This window comes from Lontra canadensis, unplaced genomic scaffold (genome assembly GCF_010015895.1).
Source record: "Lontra canadensis isolate GAN:19392208 unplaced genomic scaffold, GSC_riverotter_1.0 scaffold37, whole genome shotgun sequence".
Classification (NCBI taxonomy): domain Eukaryota; kingdom Metazoa; phylum Chordata; class Mammalia; order Carnivora; family Mustelidae; genus Lontra; species Lontra canadensis.
Window position 1 is genome coordinate 1,655,854 of NW_022631031.1, and position 18,529 is coordinate 1,674,382.

Sequence of the window (18,529 nt, forward strand, 5' to 3'; positions counted from 1 at the left end):
TGGATCATATGTTAATTATATATTTGTATATTCTTTTTTATTTGTAGAAGTTCTTTCTATTTCTCAATATTAATCTTTTTTTCACTCATATATGTTGCAGAATTTTTACCATTTCATAATGTTTTACTGTGTGATACATGAAAGTTCTTAATTTAACATACTAAAAATTAACAGCCTTTTTTTCCTTCGCGCTTTTTGTATTTTAAATCTCTATTCATAGATCAAAAGGATATTCATCTAATTTTTTACTAATTTGTTGCTAGTGTTTTGATACTTTCTTTTTGAAATTTGCTTTTAATCTATTTGGAATTGATTCTACTTTATACCAATGTCCCATACATACATAGGAATGTTTTTGGCTTTTCTCTGTTCCATTGGTCAGTACGTCCTTATACCAACACCACATTTACCACATTGTCTTAATTACTGTGACTTCAAGTGAGTCCTCATATCTGGTATGGCAAATGTCTCTGGTCTTCTTTAGAAGCATCATTCTTGGCTCTCTGTTTTTGCATATACATTTTAGAACATCTTTTCAAAGTTCCTGTTGGGATTTTTATTAGGAATTCCATTGAATTCACAAATCAATTTGGTGAGAATTAAACAATTTTTATAATTTCCCTGTAAAGATCTTGAGTATCTTTTATTAGATTTATTCCAAGGTACTACATACTCTGTGGTAGATATTATGTATCTGATAGGTAGAATATAAATAGATAATATTAATTCCTTTAATCACACTTTCTAGTTGTTTATTGCTAGTGTATATAAATTCAATAGACATTTAGATATTAATCATATCCTGCCACCTTGTTAGACTCCCCTTTTATTTCTAATGTATCTGTAGTCCTTTTTTTTTTTGTAAAAATCATATTATCTATAATGTTTCTATCCTTTTTTTTAAGCCGTATACTTCTGATGCTTCTCCTTTTTCTCTGTTTTGTACCTACCAGGACGTTTAGAGCATTGTTATATAGAGGTAGTCTTAGGAGCCACATTTATCTCGCTATTGATTTTAAAAGGTTGTGTTTCCCTATTTAGGATGTTTTCCCATTTAGAATAATGTAATTATCTGTATAACATTATTATTAATTATATATTTAAAATGTTTTTATTTTATGGAGCCAATCTTTCTAATTTACATAATATATTTATTGTTTAAAAAAGGTGATAAAACGTCAATTTTGAATTGTCTGAACTGTAAGTATATATATGTGATCACTTGATTATAATACTTTAAAACTATATTTTCATATTATAACTGCACATATAGTTGAGTTCTGTTAGATTAACCCAGGACATACAAAAAACAAACAATAGGCATTTGAAAAATACCTTTTAAACTACTGCAACCACTTAAAGCATCTTTGCAATAAATATTTAAAGTAGATTTGGGGCACCTGGTTGGCTGAGTCGGTTAAACATCTGCCTTCAGCTCAGGTCATCATCCCAGGGTACTGGGATGGAGCCCAGCAACAGGTACCCTGCTAAGCAGGGAGCCTGTTCCTCCCTCTTCCCATGTGCCTTCCCCATCTTGTCCTCTCTGTCACTCACTCCTTCTCTCAAATAAATGAATAAAATCTTTATAAAAAAAAAAATAAAGTTTTGTAGTTCTTAAACTCTGAGGTATAGTTTTATATAGCAGTGTTACTAAATTGTCTTTGTCTCGCTCACATTATAGAAAACAGAAGGGGGGGCGCCTGGGTGGCTCAGTGGGTTAAGGCCTCTGCCTTCGGCTCAGGTCATGGTCCCAGGGTTCTGGGATCGAGCCCCGTATCGGGCTCTCTGCTCAGCGGGGAGCCTGCTTCCTCCTCTCTCTCTGCCTGCCTCTCTGCCTGCTTGTGATCTCTGTCAGTCAAATAAATAAATAAAATATTTAAAAAAAAATAGAAAACAGAAGGTAGGTTCACTCTAAGATTCCTTTAAGAAGATTCCTTAATACATGTAAGTTTGGTAAAATGATTTTATTTACTAAACTTAAAATTACAAAACGTGTAGAGATGCAGCTTATGATATTTCTTTGAACTTTTCTGCCTCTGTCCCTTTCTGCCCTCTTCTATCTTTTAAGTTTTATCTTTGGATCCTAGTAATAGATGTGCTTATAAAAACTTATTTTATTGCTTCATCTGGTATTACTGTTTTCTTTTTCTGAAAGTGAAAGAATTTCGGACATGGAAGGCTCTATCTCCTTTACTCTAGGCCTTTATTTTACAGGTGAGATGACTGACTTGCTAAAGGTAGTGCCCAATATAATATTTCCCCAGCTGAGTAGGCCAGTACTCTGTGTATTTGAAATTCTCTCCATTACCATTAAATTGTGTTATCTCTTTGGGGAAGGAGTAAAAAGATTTCACTTGACATCATGTTAATAGAGGCTGTTAGTTTTAATATATTATCATGCTTAAACTATTTTATTCTCATAGGCAGGGACTTAGACCTATTCCTGAAGCAGAAATTGGATTGGCAGTCATTTTCATGACTACAGAGAATTACTGTGATCCTCAAGGCCAGCCCAATACAGGTAATGAAAACAATATTTTATTGATTTTTTTAACAGCTTTAATTGTAACTTGGTGATAAGCTCTGTGCACATTACTGTGTACTTGTTAGGGATAACGATTTTCACCACCTTTTGAAACTCCTCTATTTACCATTTTATTTACTTGATAAACATTTGTGGCTGCCATGTACTCCTGGGCACTGTTTCTAAAGAAGTGCTGAAGATACAGTGGTGAATAAAACAAGATATCTGTTACTGTGAACTTTATATTCTAAAAGTCAGGCTTCAAGCAATTAATAGGCACACACAACTGATAGGTTCAGTTAAAGCCAGCCACCAAGGAAAAGCTAAAACAAGACCTGAAATTCTCCCTGTATAGCTTCTGCTCAAGAGGTCTGCCACTATTTGTTCTCACAGCCACTGCCGCACTTGAACTTTCCATTGTCTTCCTTTCCTGAGGGCTGTTAGAGTTGCAGGCAGTAATGGTCCTGCCTCCATACTCATCTCTACAGTTAATGTTTCACTTTGCCAGTAGAATCTACTTTTTCTTAAAACCTTTTAGTAGCTCATTATTTATGAAATAAAACCCTAGGCCCTTCGTCTAGAGTTCTGAGTCCTCAGCAGTTTAGCCTTTCTCCTCCTGTCTTTATTTTTTAAAAATACATCTCCTTATAGTTTATATGTGCCATATTATTTATAATTTCCACACTCCTCAATCTTGTTCATCCTGGTCCCTGTTCTAGAATGCTAACACTGCTCTTCAAAACTTGACTCATTTGGCAGATGCTCACCTCTTTCGTGAAGTTTTTCTAAGTTGTTTTCTCTCCCATAATTCTTCTCCAAGTCAGAATTACTTTCTGTACCCCAATAACGTTTTTGCATTCTAGCTAGACTTTCTTCCTACTTTGAAATATAAGCGGTTGGTTCCATGCCTTTTTAGCCACTAAATGAGTTACAAGCTCTAATTAATTTTGGATCCCCTGACAGCACCACCAAGCACAGTACTTTTTTGTACAGGGTGTGAATATTTGCTTTATTGAACTAAATTATTGGCACACAGGATTATCTTTGCCAGTGTGGAGCAACAAAGTTTTATCATCCACTGTTGGAAATGTGTTATATGGCCAAAAGGGCCTTAGAGATCATCTAATCTGTCTTTCTATTAAAAGGTAAGCAAGCTCGTAAGGCTGAGAACAGTTAAGATTCCATAAATGATTCATGGCCAACCCAATCCTAAAATGTGAGTTTTCTGAACATTTAGACCAGTACCTTTTCTGTTGTATCATTTCAGATAGAAACAGAGTCATAAGGAGTGAAAATCAACATTTTAATTAGTAGTATTACTTCTTGCACATACTTATAGATGGATCTGTGTAGGCTCCAAGTCCTAGACATGTGACTTATAAACAGTTTTAGAATACAACCCATTGGGCGGGAATAGGATAAATGCATGTGTCTCTCCCTCCCTTTCTCCCCTCCTTATTTTCTTCCGTCTATGTTTGTTTATGAATTCAGCAAGCATTTATTGAACATCTGTTACATACCTGTAATTATTTTAAATACTTGGGATAAAGAGGTGAGCAAATCAAAGCCCTGCCTCTGTAGTATTTTTAGCAAGGAGAACATAGTAAATCTTTTGTTGACAAAGATCCCTTATTCTGGGATCATTAGATCCAATTACAGTTTCTTTTAGTGACGATATAAGCATTTGTAATTACTATTTTTTTTTTTACAGACTTCTGTGTAAGCTGAAATGAATTCTAGGGATATGTGTGTTTAAGGAAATGACAGTGAGCTTCTAATGAGATCACATAAGGAAAGTGGCAGAATTTGGAATCAGTAATAAACATTTACTAAGCACAACCTATGTCATGAGGACCTAACCAGTGATGATTTAACTTAGATACTTAGTAGATGTCAACTTTTTAAATTTTTCATTTAATAATTTAATTCCATTAACTTATTTATATCTCTCATGTCCCAAACTTTGCTCAGGGACTGCAGATTTAGAAATGAACAAGAACCAGGTCCTATTCTCAAGGAGATTCCAAGTCTAATAATGGAAAGTAACAGTAAACAAGTGTAGTATAAAGTGATGATGACGATAACAGCTAATACTTGCATTGTACTTACTGTGTTCCAAGCATTTTTCTAAGTGCTGTCCATGTATCAGTTCATTTTGTCCTCAGAACGAGATGGTCCTGATGAGGAAGCTAAGGTATGGAGAGGTTAAATAACTTAATGCAAGCAGTTGATGATTAGTGTGTTAAAAGTTAGCAGAGTGATTTAAAGGGTAGTATGGAAGCTGAAATGAAGGATACCTGTTTCAATGTGGAAGGTTCAAGGAAAGTATGCCAGAAGAGTATCACTTGACTTGCTATTCTAGTAAATTAAAAGATGAAGTAATCATTAATGGTTTTCTGGAGTGGCCACAGAATTTATACCTAAAACTATTTATATCTTCTTTTCAAATAGTATTCCTTCAGAAAGTGAAACTCACATTAGTTTTTATTTGTGTCAGCAGTAGAGTTGATACTCTTTCTGTGGGGAAGAAATGCAGTTTTTGTCTTCTAACTCAAATCATAATTTGAATTATAACACAAGTTGATTTTATTTTTGAGTTGGTAATACTTCACAAAGGATTTGATGTAGCTTTAAAATGATTTGATTTAAATGATTACATTACAGATGCCAACAGGCTGCTTTTATAGGGCCATTTCATTAAATATTTCTTGGTTCCACTGAGTGAAGGTCGCTGTGTTCTGTGTTGCCTACTTAATTCCCTCAGCATGACACAGTCTAGCCATTTTAAGTGACAGAATGTCCATCTTGTGTCTAGCAGTTTTGATTCTTCCTTTCACTTGTGTGATTTACAGCATTGAAGATGACTCCAGGACCAAGCCTTTCCCAAGGCTTGTCAGTCAATGAAAACCTGGTGCCAAGTGCCCCACTGAATACCACAACATACGTAGCAGACACGGAATCACAAGCAGATACATGGTAAAGCTTTATTGTTAACAAACTATTGTTATTCATAATATCAGTAAATTAATAGTATACTCAAGAAGTCAAGTCATTGTCTTTATCAGATCAGCTCTTAGGAGATAAAGCATGGGAGAATGGGGTGCCAGGGAAAATAATACAGTAGGTCAAGGATTAGTAAACTTTATGTGAAAGTCCGGACAGTAAATCTTTTTGGCTTTGTGAGTGAGTGATCTGTGTTACAGCTACTCAGCTTTGCCTTTGTAGCATGAAAGCTGCCTTAGACAACATGTAAGTGAATGTGTGTGGCTGTGTTCCTATAAAACTTAATTTATGAAAACAAGTGGCAAGCCAGATTTGGCCTGTAAGCCATAGTTTGCTAACCCCTGTCTGATGATAAAGCTTTTTTGTTTTTGTTCCTTACAAATGTACATAGAAGACTGTAAAGAATTATAGTACTTTATTTGTGATTGTTGAAGCAAGTTTGAAATAAATTTGTACTATAATATTGCCTTTATCTGAGTATAACTTTGGAGATACTTTCTATGTGTCTACCTGGCTATCTAAATAACTAATATTTGTTCATAAAGATGGTTTTCTAGTGTTTCACTGTTCGAGGAGGTTTTTTGTTGTTGTTCTTTGAGGGTTTCATGGAACAAGGGTAGGTCATTTGTATTCTGTGGTATTTTTCATTTAAGAGAGCATATTGTATTTTTAAGTAATACATTAATGAGCTACTCATATTGAAAAATACTTGTGATATCACTTTTAGGTCATACTTAAATTTTTAATACTTTTTTTTTTATATTGAGGCCAGATGTAAGGTTTTTTTTTTTTTTCAGATGTAAGTTTTTAGAGAGAAACTATTAATGTTTTGAGAGTCATGTATATCACCAGTTTACTTGGTTTTTGTGAAATGAAGAATATTAAGGGCAGTTTATGTAACCATACATTGTGGAACTGTGTGTGTGTATGTGTGTGTTTATTTTAAATATTTTTCTGGTAGTAGAGAGTTATGTTCTATTCTAAGGACTGCCATCTGGCTGAAATGTAACCGTATCAGTTTATCTATATTCCTGCCATCTGGCTGGAATATAACCATATCAATTCATCTGAATCTAAAATCATCTCATTTAGATCTAAATGGGATCTAAATATCTCATTATGTATGATGCTGGAATTATAGGAGATTGTTCTTTTTTGATTTTCCTTTTTTTATTAATTTTTTGCATGAAAATAATTGTAAAATTTTAAAGCAAAAATTATCTAAGATTATCACTCGGTTTAATTTATTATAGAATACTAGGTTGATACACCATATATGTATGACAGTTTCTTATAGCAGAGTATGCCAGACATTGTATGCTATAGGGAATGAAGAAGAAAAAGTTATCATTTGTCTTTACGGAGCTTTGATGAAAAAGGAGGGACATTTTTGGTATAGTGAAATACATTCCCCTTAATTATAGTCTAAAGATAATTATGTTCTAAAGCTGTATCTCATTAGTACTATTCAGAAGGCTTTTTTTCTTGATAAAAATTGCTATCAATCTGATTTTTTACATTGCATTTTTCTTTTGTTACAGTATGGATTTTAGTGAAAGACCTAAAGAAATCAAAATCTCCAGAGTGGAACAGAAATTCAGAATGCCTTCACAAGAAACATCCACTATGAAGGAGCTCCCCAAAATAAGCTCTGATGATAATAATGCAGTATCAGATACTCTGGAAAGGATGAAAATCCCAACTTGTCAGCTTTCACCAACTAAATTCTCAGGTGTAAATAAAAGTAGAGATCAACCTTTTCAGCGGCTGCAGACCAACTCCATCAAAAACTACTTTCAGCCTTCTACCAAAAAAAGGTATATTTTTAAATAAAACCTCTCTGTGTCTCTGAAAAATATTAATAGAATGGCATTTAGTCTGTGTTCTGCTTGGATACGCTTTCTGTAGAAAACGGACCCTTTGACCTCATTCCCTCTCAGAAACGTCCGTATCTCCTTCTTCACCAAGGTCATTATGGATAGAATCTCCCTCATCCCTTTTTTCCTGTGTACCTTAAGCTTCTCTGTTGTTTCACTTTGCTGTACTCCTTTTGAAGAAGAGCTTTCCCTCACCTCAGTTCTTTGAACTTCTCTCACTTCCTCTAGGACCATGCTCCCTCAATTTTTCTTTTTCTAGCACTTTTAATTACTCTAGGTCCTTCTCTATTCAGAAGCTCTATCTCACTTTTATTTTTTAAAACCTTCTCTTGACTTGGTTCTTAACTCTAGCTATTGCCTCTTGTTCTTCACAATCATTGTTAAACTTCTCAGAAAAGGAGATTATTGTTACTGCTCCCATTTCTGTATGAAATATTTCTTAACCAGCAATATTTCGCCTTGACTTGATGTCCTTGAAAGTAGCCATTGACATAGTTGACAATTCTAGTGGCCTTTCGGTGCTATTCAGTTCTTTTAAACCTTTCTTCTCTGTATGTGTCTCCTCAGTTTTTGTAGTGTGGGCCTCTTCTGGTTGTTTTGCCTCTCCCACTTTCCCCTTTGCCCCCTCTGGGGACTTTCCCTTTTTCTACCACTACTTTTTATATGCTGTATACTGTACCTTTAGAGTTTCATGACTTTATTACAGATGATCAATATATTTGGTCCTAACTTACCTCTTAAGTGTCACTTCTACTTTTCTACAGGAATTTTCTGCTGTTTTCCCAAATAATAGTCCTAAACCTTTTCCCCTCTGTCACTGAATATGTGTTATTTTTGTTAGGAGTTCATTTTGTCAAAATCTTGGACTCTTTCTCTTTTACCTCCCCAAAACAGCACTGTGATTCTTATTTTCATTGTTTTATAAATTCTTCCCTTTTCATCTGTTTGTTTTGCCAGACCTCTGACTCATTCTGACCACCTGAGTTATTACAGAATCTTCTTAATCAGTCTGTCCAGCACACTGATAGTAGATTAGTATTATTAAAATACCACCTTGACTATTCCATTTTAACATGAATTTGGTTAACTTCTTGGAAGCAGAGATGTTCTCTTTGGACCTTAGTGCAATTTAAATGAGTAAAGTACTTATTCAGTACTTAATGAATGAAACAATATTGTACAGAAAATTCTTAGTCATATATTCATATATTACTTGCAATACATAGTCTGTACTGTATTCTGGATTTAGCCACTCTGACTTACTATCTTGAATCTAGCTCTCATTAATCCATCAGGTTTTATTCCCAAGGTAGTTTTTCCCTGCCTACAAGTTACCTACATTGTAAAGTAAGCTATTGTTTCCTGGCAACAAGTGCTTTGTATTTTTATATCTTTCTACCTTTTCCTCTGCATTGATTTACCAGCTACTGCTGCCTTGGCAGAGAAGATAGACCTCTCCTTATTGTTTTAGCCATTGGTTTGACAGTCCTACAAAAACGTTAGTGTCCCTACATGTTGCTTTTTTTTCAGATGTCCCATTTTTTAATTTCCAGTGATACTAATTAATTAAATTAAGAATGTTGTGAATTCAGTGAGGAGTGAATATTGTCAAACCAAAAAATTACTCAGCTGTGTTTATTTTGTTTTTGCTTTCTTCTCTCCTTTTTTAAATCTAAGGGAAAGAGATGAAGAAAATCAAGAAATTTCTTCACCCAAATCAGGAAGAATAGAAATGTCTTGTTCTCTTTTAGAACAAACACAACCTTCTGCACCCTCAGTATGGAAAAATAAGGAGCAGCATCTATCTCAGAATAAGCCTATGGAAAAGAAACCAGATAATTTACTTACAGATACAGATTTAAAATCCACTGTGAAAAATTTTGCCAATAAATCTCTTTCTACAGAAAAACTAAGATCAGAAAAAAGAAAAGAAATTGATGATTTAGCCATAGAAGATGAAGTATTAGATCAGTTATTCAAGAACACAAAATCAGAGTTAGAAATTGGAGTGAAAGTTGAAAAACAAGAGGAAGTTGTCAATATTAGAAAAAAGCCAAGATTGGATATAGAAACAAATGGCACTTTTAATGAAGCAATATCAGAAAATAACAGAATATCTGTAAGTAACATTTTTTAATGAGAAGTACTACAAATAGAAACTTAGAATGTTAAAAAGAAATTTGTGACTGTATAAGCATTCATTCTATTTCCTTGAGGAAAAAATTAATATCTTCAATATCTAGTATTAAGTATAAGAATTTGTTGGTTGATAAGGTAAATGTTAAAAATAGTGTTTCTTCTAGAGTATATAATCAACAAAAAATAAATTCATGCTTATTATTATTCATGATTGTTTTAATAGATTTCCAGGCTGTACTATTATTGTACTACTATATCAGACCTTTGGCCTCGATGGTAAGTATAGGAGATGCCTTAATAGAGGAAAACAAACACAGAAAAATGAAGAAAATTAGGAAAACAAACTACTAAATAAATTTTTAGCATGAAATAGGTATAATATCACAGGAATTTTTATTTTCATTTTGATATATAATATCCTATCCTGTTTTCCTGAATGTTGATAATTTGTTTTACCATTTCAGATTATTTTCTATTTTATGTGTAAGTAAGTTGCCTACTCTCTGTAGAATAGTTAGGTCATTAGGTGAGAGCACTGACCACATGAAGTTAAAAGGTAATATTCTGATCTTTCATATAGGTCCGTTAGCTTCCCTCTCATTCATGATTGTGGTCATCCCCTCCTATAAATGGCTACTGCATAAGGATAGGACTAAGTAGAAGGATAAGGATTAAGTGATTGGAAAGTACAGTGATTCAGTAGGTATTTGTTGAGAATTGAGTATGTATCAAGCACTATAAATCTATAACTACTGTTGAAAAAACAAAGTATATGTCCTGTTTAGCCAAAATATTGGCATCTTTGTGTGAAGGAGAGAATCCTCATTATTTCTTTTGAGTGAATCCTGAGTGCCCTTCTGTGGACCAGCTGTGTCAGAATCAGCTGGTGAGCTTATCTAAAAATAGAGATACCCAGACCAAAACCCCAGAAGATCCTGATGTAATACATCCAGTTTTTTTTTCCCAGAAAAAGTTTCCTCATTTTATGGGTTAATAATTCGTTTTGCCGTCTTTAAAAATTCTAAAATTAGTGGCTTAAAGAAGATAGGATTATTTTGTTCCTATAAAAGAAGTCCGGAAGTAGGTAACCAAAGCTGCTTGGAAGTTCTGTGGTATAAGTTTCTTAGGCATCTGTTTTTCTCTCTACAAGGTTACATCGCTAGCCATCATGTCAGCTTTACAGGGAGGAAAACGGTGGAGAGGGGACAGGGTAAAGACCTTTCCACTGAGTTCCTCCTCACTTTGTAAGGAGCTCTGTCAGAAACCCCACTTTATAACTTCGCTCGTTGGCCAGAATTTAGTCCTGGCCCGCACCACTCCCCATCCCTCACCCTCAGTCTACAAGAGAGTATGGGAAATGTTTCAGGCTTGGCACATTGCTGTCTGTAGCAAGCTAAGCATTAGATAAGTAAGAAAGATCGGATACTGAGATATCTTTAAGTCAATTGAGAACTTCAGAGAAAGAAGTATTCTTTATTATCAAAGATTAGCTGGCACTTTACAGAAGAGGTAAACGGAGTTAAGTGGGTTTATATATCTTACAAGTTACTATCCTATAAGTTTAGTGGTTTCTACTATAGTGGAAGTTAATGTGAGATTTAGTGAAATCCAAGGGTTGATTTCCTATCTTTAGTAAATTTATTTATTTATTTAATAAATTTAATAAATTTATTTATCTCTTTTTAAAGTTGTGTTTACTCTGCTTGTATTACAACTTGATGGTGTTATTTTAGGTCTGGACTATTCCAGAATCTGTGTTGAGACCACTTAATGTTACAAGCATTTAATCTTCAGAGAGTTAGACTCTATTTATATTATTTTGCTTATACCTTTGCAAATGCATTAATTCTAGTTTTTTCTGACATGTTCTTCTTTTCTTTCTCTAGTTTTCTTGTCCTACTACCTGCTTTAACTTTTAATAGCCTTTTTTGTTTTTTTTTTAAGTTCTATTCCGGATTGGTCCCTTGCGCACAGTGGCTACAGCTCTATCTGGAAATGACTGTGACTTTAATAACAGAACTCTTTGATACCTCCTGTATGACTGCTGATTAATCTTCCTGAATACTCTACATTGATTATACATTTTCCCAGGGCTCATGGTCACCCAAGCAACTGGGCATTAGATCCCAGAGTGGAAGAGCCAGGAAGTGAGCGTTATACACCAGTGATACAGAAACCATTAAACAGTCTTTTGTCATCTAAAAAGACCTTTCATAATAGCCAAGGTTTACATGCTTTGTAATGATACCAGGGAATACAGCCATTTTATTTTGCTCTCTGGTTCTGAAGCATAAATTTCCTTTGTCCTTATTTTACGATTTTAGAATTAATAACATTCTGAGTAAAAATAGTGTTGCAGAAGAATGGAGAGTGAATAGTGATTTGATTGTGAGACACTTTGGGTATGCTAAAAGTTAAATCACTGTTCTAGCACCGTACATTTTTAGTAAGAACCTGTTACAAAAGTATTTTTGCTTTCAGTGTAAGATAATTTTCAACAACTTTGTATTTTGAGATAATTGTTGATTCACATGCAGTTGTGAGAAATTATATAGCGAGATCCAATATACCTTTCATTTTGTTTGCCCTAATTGTAACAGCTTATGTAAGCACAGTACAGTATCACAGCCAGGAAATTGACCTTGTTGCAGTTCATCAATCTTACTCAAACAATGGGAGATTATTATTATTATTATTTTTAAATATTTTATTTATTTATTTATTTATTTGTCAGAAAGAGAGAGAGAGCAAGCCCACAAGCAGGCAGAGAGGCAGGCAGAGGTGGAGAGAGAGGCAGGCTCCCTGCTGAGCAAGGAGCCCAATGTGGGACTCGATCCCAGGACCCTCGGATGATGACCTGAGCCAAAGGCAGCGGCTTAACCCACTGAGCCACCCAGGCGTCCCTGGGAGATTATTTTTAATTCATTTTTATCATTTTGTTGGAAAGTCCTTCTAGATGTTCATGAATTAAAGAAATTGCACTTAATTTTTCTAGCTTTGTAAGTGATCAGAAAAAAATTCTCAGTCCTTTTATTTAAAAAACATTTTTGCAATTTTAAGTCAAAAATGTGATACTTCCCTTTAACATTGGATTCCTTACATATATTTCAGAAAAGTAATTTCTAAAATATGTTGATGGTAGAACTACTCTTTTTCTATTTTGGGATTTAATATAGATTTTAGCACATCTGTAAATTTTTTCTTTTTTTTAAAGATTTATTTATTTTAGAGAGAGTGGGGGCTAGAGGGCAGAGGAAGAGGGAGAGAATCACAAGCAGACTCCCTGCTCTGAGCATGGAGCTCATCATGAGGCCTGATCTCAGAACCCTGACATCATCACCTGAGCTGAAACCAAGAATCAGACGCTTAACCTACTGTGCCACCCAGGAACCCCTATAAGCTGAAATTGAAAGCTGTTTGCTAGATACCCCTGCTAGGTATATATCCATATATATATATTAAATATATTAAAAATGATATATCTGTATATAATATAATTATATATATAAATTAAATGTTATAAATGATATATATATAGATTTCTAAAAAATATGACCCCTGTGCCTGAATCTTGGCCTTAAAATTTCCTAGTCTCCATAAAATGTAAACCTGACTCATCATCTTTGTTTATATTCCTCTTCTTAAATGCACCCACTGTCCACAGAGCATCTTTTCTTCACCTCATTCTACACCCTCCTATTCTAAAGGTTTCCTCCTCTCTCTTAACTATAGCATCTTCCAAAGCCTAGTAGTAATACCTACCACTTAACTGGATACCATCATTCTCTTTACAGCAGCCCTGCAGTGAAGCAGCAGTACTGTATGTATTGAACCGGTTAAGGAACTGACAGTAAAAAAAAAATAAAGAAAAGAAAAAAGAAAAAAAAGAAACTGACGGTAGGAGGTATTCAGTAACTTGGCAATGTCACTTAGCTGGGTTTTGAACTGGGATGAAAACAAAGGACTGCTCTGCTCTTTTGGCTGTTCCTTTTGTCAGCTTTCTCAGAGCGTCATATAGTCAGTTACTCTACGCAGTGGGCGTGCTGACATGAAAGGCAGTCTGAGAGGGTAAGTAGGATAGGCCTTTAAAAGGTAGACTGTCCAGGACTTGGTGATTGCTCAGCATGAGAAATAGAGAGGGAAGAGTAGAAGGATAATTCCCAGGCTTAGAGTCTGAGGGCCTGGTAGGTTATGATATGATTCTCTGAGATAGGAAATCACTTGCTCAAGAGGATGAGCAAGTTCGAGGGAGTAGGGCAGGTTGGGGACAAGGTGTGGGGAGTAAACTGTTCTGATTGTAGGATGATGTATATGAAAGTAGTGAAAGAGCACATGATAGGCTTGGACTATAAATTTTTTTTTTTATAAACATATAATGTATTTTTATCCCCAGGCGTACAGGTCTGTGAATCGCCAGGTTTACACACTTCACAGCACTCACCATAGCACATACCCTCCCCAATGTCCATAACCCCACCCCCCTCTCCCAACCCCCCTCCCCCCCAGCAACCCTCAGTTTGTTTTGTGAGATTAAGAGTCACTTATGGTTTGTCTCCCTCCCACTCCCATCTTGTTTCATTTATTCTCCTAATCTTACTGTTGAAAAAGGAAAACATTAATTCTCCTTAGTCCCTAGGCAAACACAAAGTATTTACATTGATTTTTCTGCCCTTTTCTTTCTAATTTTCTTACTACAATTTTTCTTACTGAATCATTGAAAATTTGATGTAAAACAATAAGCTTACCTACAAACCCTAGGGATTGTATTTTTTACTGAAAGTATCAGAAGTATCAGAAAGCTATCTATGTACTATGCTTTCACCTGGAACCTGGTCTGGATATATGAATGTGAGGGATAGTATGACTGTATACAAAGCAGTTTCCATTTTACTGCAGAAAAATATCTTGAGCAATTAAAGTAACCCTGTTTCCTTTTTCCTGGATTAAGGGTGATTCAAAATTAAATACTAAACATAAGTTTAGATAGAATCTTTTAATAATTTTTTATTTTGGACTATAGAAGTAATACATAGGGGTGCCTGGGTGGCTCAGTGGATTGAGCCTGTGCCTTTGGCTCAGGTCATGATCCGAGCATCCTGGGATCAAGCCCTGCATCAGGCTCTCTGCTCAGCAGGGATCCTGCTTCCTCATCTCTCTCTGCCTGTCTCTCTGCCTACTTGAGATCTCTCTCTCTCTGTCAAATAAATAAAATCCTAAAAAATACAGTAATACGTAATTGTGTAGAAATATAGAAGACAACTTAACAATTTGTTGATAATCCTACAGTCTGTGGATAACCATAATATTTTGGTATTTTCTTTTTTAAATCTTATTTTGCAAACTTAGAATCAACTGTTAATGCTATTCTGTACTATTTTATATTCGCTTATGATTATTTCTCATATTGTAAAATGACTTACATGAACTTAGATTGTTTCCAAATCTTTATTTTTGTATCTCATACTACAATGTCTTTTTCTCTGTATATTTCTATTCTCATCTCATAGCTTCTCTAGGAAAGATACTTGAAAATCAATTAACAGGGTCAAGAACATAAATATCTTTAAAGGTATCATTTTGTAATTTCTTTTTATTTTTATTTCTTTAGCAAGAAAATGAAATTGGGAAGAAAAGTGAACTCAAGAAAGATTCACTATGGTCAACTAAAGAAGAACTATCTGTGAGGAAATTTTAATTTTTATAAAGATTTGACTTAAGAACTAACATCTCATCAATTTCTGTCAGTTTACATTCTTAGGATTATTTCCCTATCTGTAATCTTTATCTGTTTCATAATTATGCCTCCTCTGGAAATGGGTAAATCAAACCCATGATATAACAAAAAAAAACCATGATACAACAGAAAGAGTATGGAAAAAAGCCAAAGTGTAATTTCCTTCCTTCCACTGCATAGATGTGTGATCCTGAACAAGTCACTTTCACATTTCTGAACCTCAAGTCTTTATGAAATCAAGTAGACACTGTTCCAGCAGAGTGGCTGTTTATATCAAATAGAGTAATGAATGTAAAATATTTGGAATGGATAAAACACAATGCAAAAGCATTAGGTCGTTGCTAACTAAGAGTTCCTAATTACATTCTCTCACTAGTAGATGAACCGTCTTTTGACTTTTCACTTTTTTCCTTTGTTTCCATCTTCATTTTAGTCCTGTTGCCACTTGCCATTTAATATATAGTAAAAGAGTTTAAAAAACTAAGATGGTCAGCTTTGAGCAGCTGTAGCAATGTTGATATGTAACTAACCAGTTGGTAGTGAATGACATAAAGAAACTTACCCAGCAACAAGAAGGAATCTTGAGGCTGATTTAATAACTATTAATAACTATTAATCTGTGATTAAAAAGTGGCTTTCAGTTAATGAAGTAGTGTATCCAGAATTAATAAATTTTTGGAGGTGTCAAAAATAATAAAACACAAATTACTGAAAATCCAAGAAAGCTTAAATATATTAGATGAGAACTTATAAAATAGATTGTTGTAATAATGCTAGTTTATGGTTTTAATGAAAAGTAAAGAATACTGAGATTTTTTTGCTAAGAAAATATATGCAAGAAGATAAATTATATATTGAGATGATATGTATTAGAATAAACTACTAAATTAAAATGCTATATGCTTTTAGTCATCTAGCAAGAAGTTATAAATGTTTCTACAGTTAATATTTGAGTAATTTTCTTATTTGGCATAGATATGATTTGATTCCAAATACAAAATTCAGGTGCCAGAAATAAACCCTTTTTACTATTTTTTTCATGTATTTGAACTTTTGTTTGTAGCCTCACAAATGACGAGTAATTTTCTTTTTCCTTATTTTTTTCTGCTTATGTATCCATCTTAACCCTATTTAAGATCAAAGATGGACTTCAGGATGACAGTGATATGCTTCCAAGGAAGGTGTTATTAACTGAATTTAGATCACTGGTGGTTAGTAACTCTCCCTCCAGAAATGCATCCAGTGTAAATAATGATTATGGTCAACTGAAGAATTTCAAGAAATTCAAAAAGGTATGGTATTCCTTTAACTAAAATATCACAAGAGGGTAGTGTTTGAAATGTTTTTAGAAATACCACTGGTGCTAAATAGTAAAAGCAGTTCATATTGAAAACTCTTATTTCTTCTGCTTAAAACAGTTAAAATTACTCTAGGAAGGGCATGAATTGACAAGTAGTGAATATGTGAGTAAATGTATGATGAATATATAATGAATACTTGGAAACAAACTTCATTAAGACTGAATTCCTGGGACGCCTGTGTGGCTCAGTGGGTTAAGCCTCTGCCTTCAGCTCAGGTCATGATCCCAGAGTTCTGGGATCGAGCCCTGCATCGGGCTCTCTGCTCAGCAGGGAGCCTGCTTCTCCCTCCCGCTCTGCCTGCTTTTCTGCCTACTTGTGATTTCTCTCTCTCTGGCAAATAAATAAATAAAATCTTTAAAAAGGAAAAAAAAAAGACTGAATTCCTTAAAGGGTGCTGTTTACCTGGCCTTCACCACCTTAAACAGCAGGCTTTGGGTTATACTGATAGGGTCTTCTATTTCTAATAATCATCTATGTCTACCTGAAGGAGTTCCTTAACTCAAGGCTTTATGAAGATGAGAGTTTTGTTGAAAATAGCTGAGCACATTAAATAATGAAAAGTAGGCATTTTACTATTACATGTATATATAAAAAATATAAATATGTACGCTGAGTATTATCATCAGACCTGAGTTTGTTCTTCTTAGGAACTGGGAAGATGTTTAATTTATCAGTATGGTTAAAAGAATATTTCTGATCTACTCTGTATTCTTTTGTTGTCTTTTATGGAATATTTGCTTCTTATCCCATTTTTATTACTGATTGCTGCCTTTTGCTTAAGCATTTGATCAGAATACAGTAATTTTGTCCAAGGTGATTTCTGTGGTAGACTGCTTTTCACTAGAGTATAATCTGTGTGATTCTTGCTGTACTGTGAGGTGTTGTAGTTTTTCTCTCTAATGTGAGCTACTATTAACATTTGTCAGTTAATTTTTTGCATACTATGACAATGTGTAAAAGGTTCTAAACCCCATCTCTTGTACTTGGAGTGAAAGATGGAGATATCTTCCACTTAGATGGCACCCACTTTCTCTTTTCCATCTGAAAGGTGTGGCTCATGAATACCACAGGGTCATTCTTAACCATATGGTTACTTCATGTTGAGGATCATGTTACTGAGTCTCATTGTTAAATCAAAATTCAAAAGACATAGTATTTTTTGTTATTAATGAATTTACCAAAGATAAAGTGATGTAATACTCACTGTTGACCCAGGCATGGTGAAGGAGCATAGAGTTATACAAACTTCTGGAAAGTAACTTGAAAAAATTTAAAATTCTTAAAAATATTAATATCTTTGATTAAGGAATTTTATTTGAGACTGTAAAAGAAATTCAAACCAAAATTTATGTGGCAGAATGATTTAACTAAATTGGCTCTAATTAAAGAGTTTGTGTTTTTCTTTATATGCCCAGATCTAATGACGTGGCTCTATTTGTGCTTTTAAAATTGTATTCAACGATGAAAACTATTTTAAAATTCCCTTTCCAGGGCACCTGGGTGGTTCAGTGTGTTAAGTGTCTGCTTTCAGCTAGGGTCATGATTTTGAGGTCATGATTAAGAGGGTAATTGGCTCACATCCCTGACCAGGGAGCCTGCTTCTCCCTCTGCCCCTCCCCCTGCTCGTGCGTGCTCACTCTCTCTCTCTCTCTCTCTCCTCTCTCTCTCTCATAAATAAATTTAATTTAAAAGTCTTAAAATTCCCTTTCCACTTCATATATTGACATTTTAAATATATGTCCCATAGATGTTAAGGGTTTATTATTTCCTAAATACAATATTAACAGTGGCTTGATTTGCATTTTCACAATATTTTTAGCACCTCTTTATTTATAAGCCATTACATTTTATTATTTATTTATTTTTTAAAAAGATTTATTTGACAGAGGGA

At 34.3% G+C, this 18,529-nt stretch overlaps 1 protein-coding gene across 3 annotated transcripts in view; it reads left to right on the forward strand.

The window, feature by feature from the left end:
• The window catches only part of NBN (nibrin), a 48,913-nt gene that overhangs the window by 19,644 nt on the left and 10,740 nt on the right, over positions 1–18,529 (forward strand). For all 3 annotated transcript variants that reach the window (XM_032869074.1, XM_032869075.1, XM_032869076.1), the window contains 6 exons: positions 2,424–2,521; positions 5,377–5,500; positions 7,069–7,344; positions 9,082–9,523; positions 15,152–15,223; positions 16,414–16,569. In XM_032869074.1, coding sequence (XP_032724965.1) covers positions 2,424–2,521; positions 5,377–5,500; positions 7,069–7,344; positions 9,082–9,523; positions 15,152–15,223; positions 16,414–16,569 — 1,168 coding nt within the window. The remainder of the gene's footprint in view (positions 1–2,423; positions 2,522–5,376; positions 5,501–7,068; positions 7,345–9,081; positions 9,524–15,151; positions 15,224–16,413; positions 16,570–18,529) is intronic.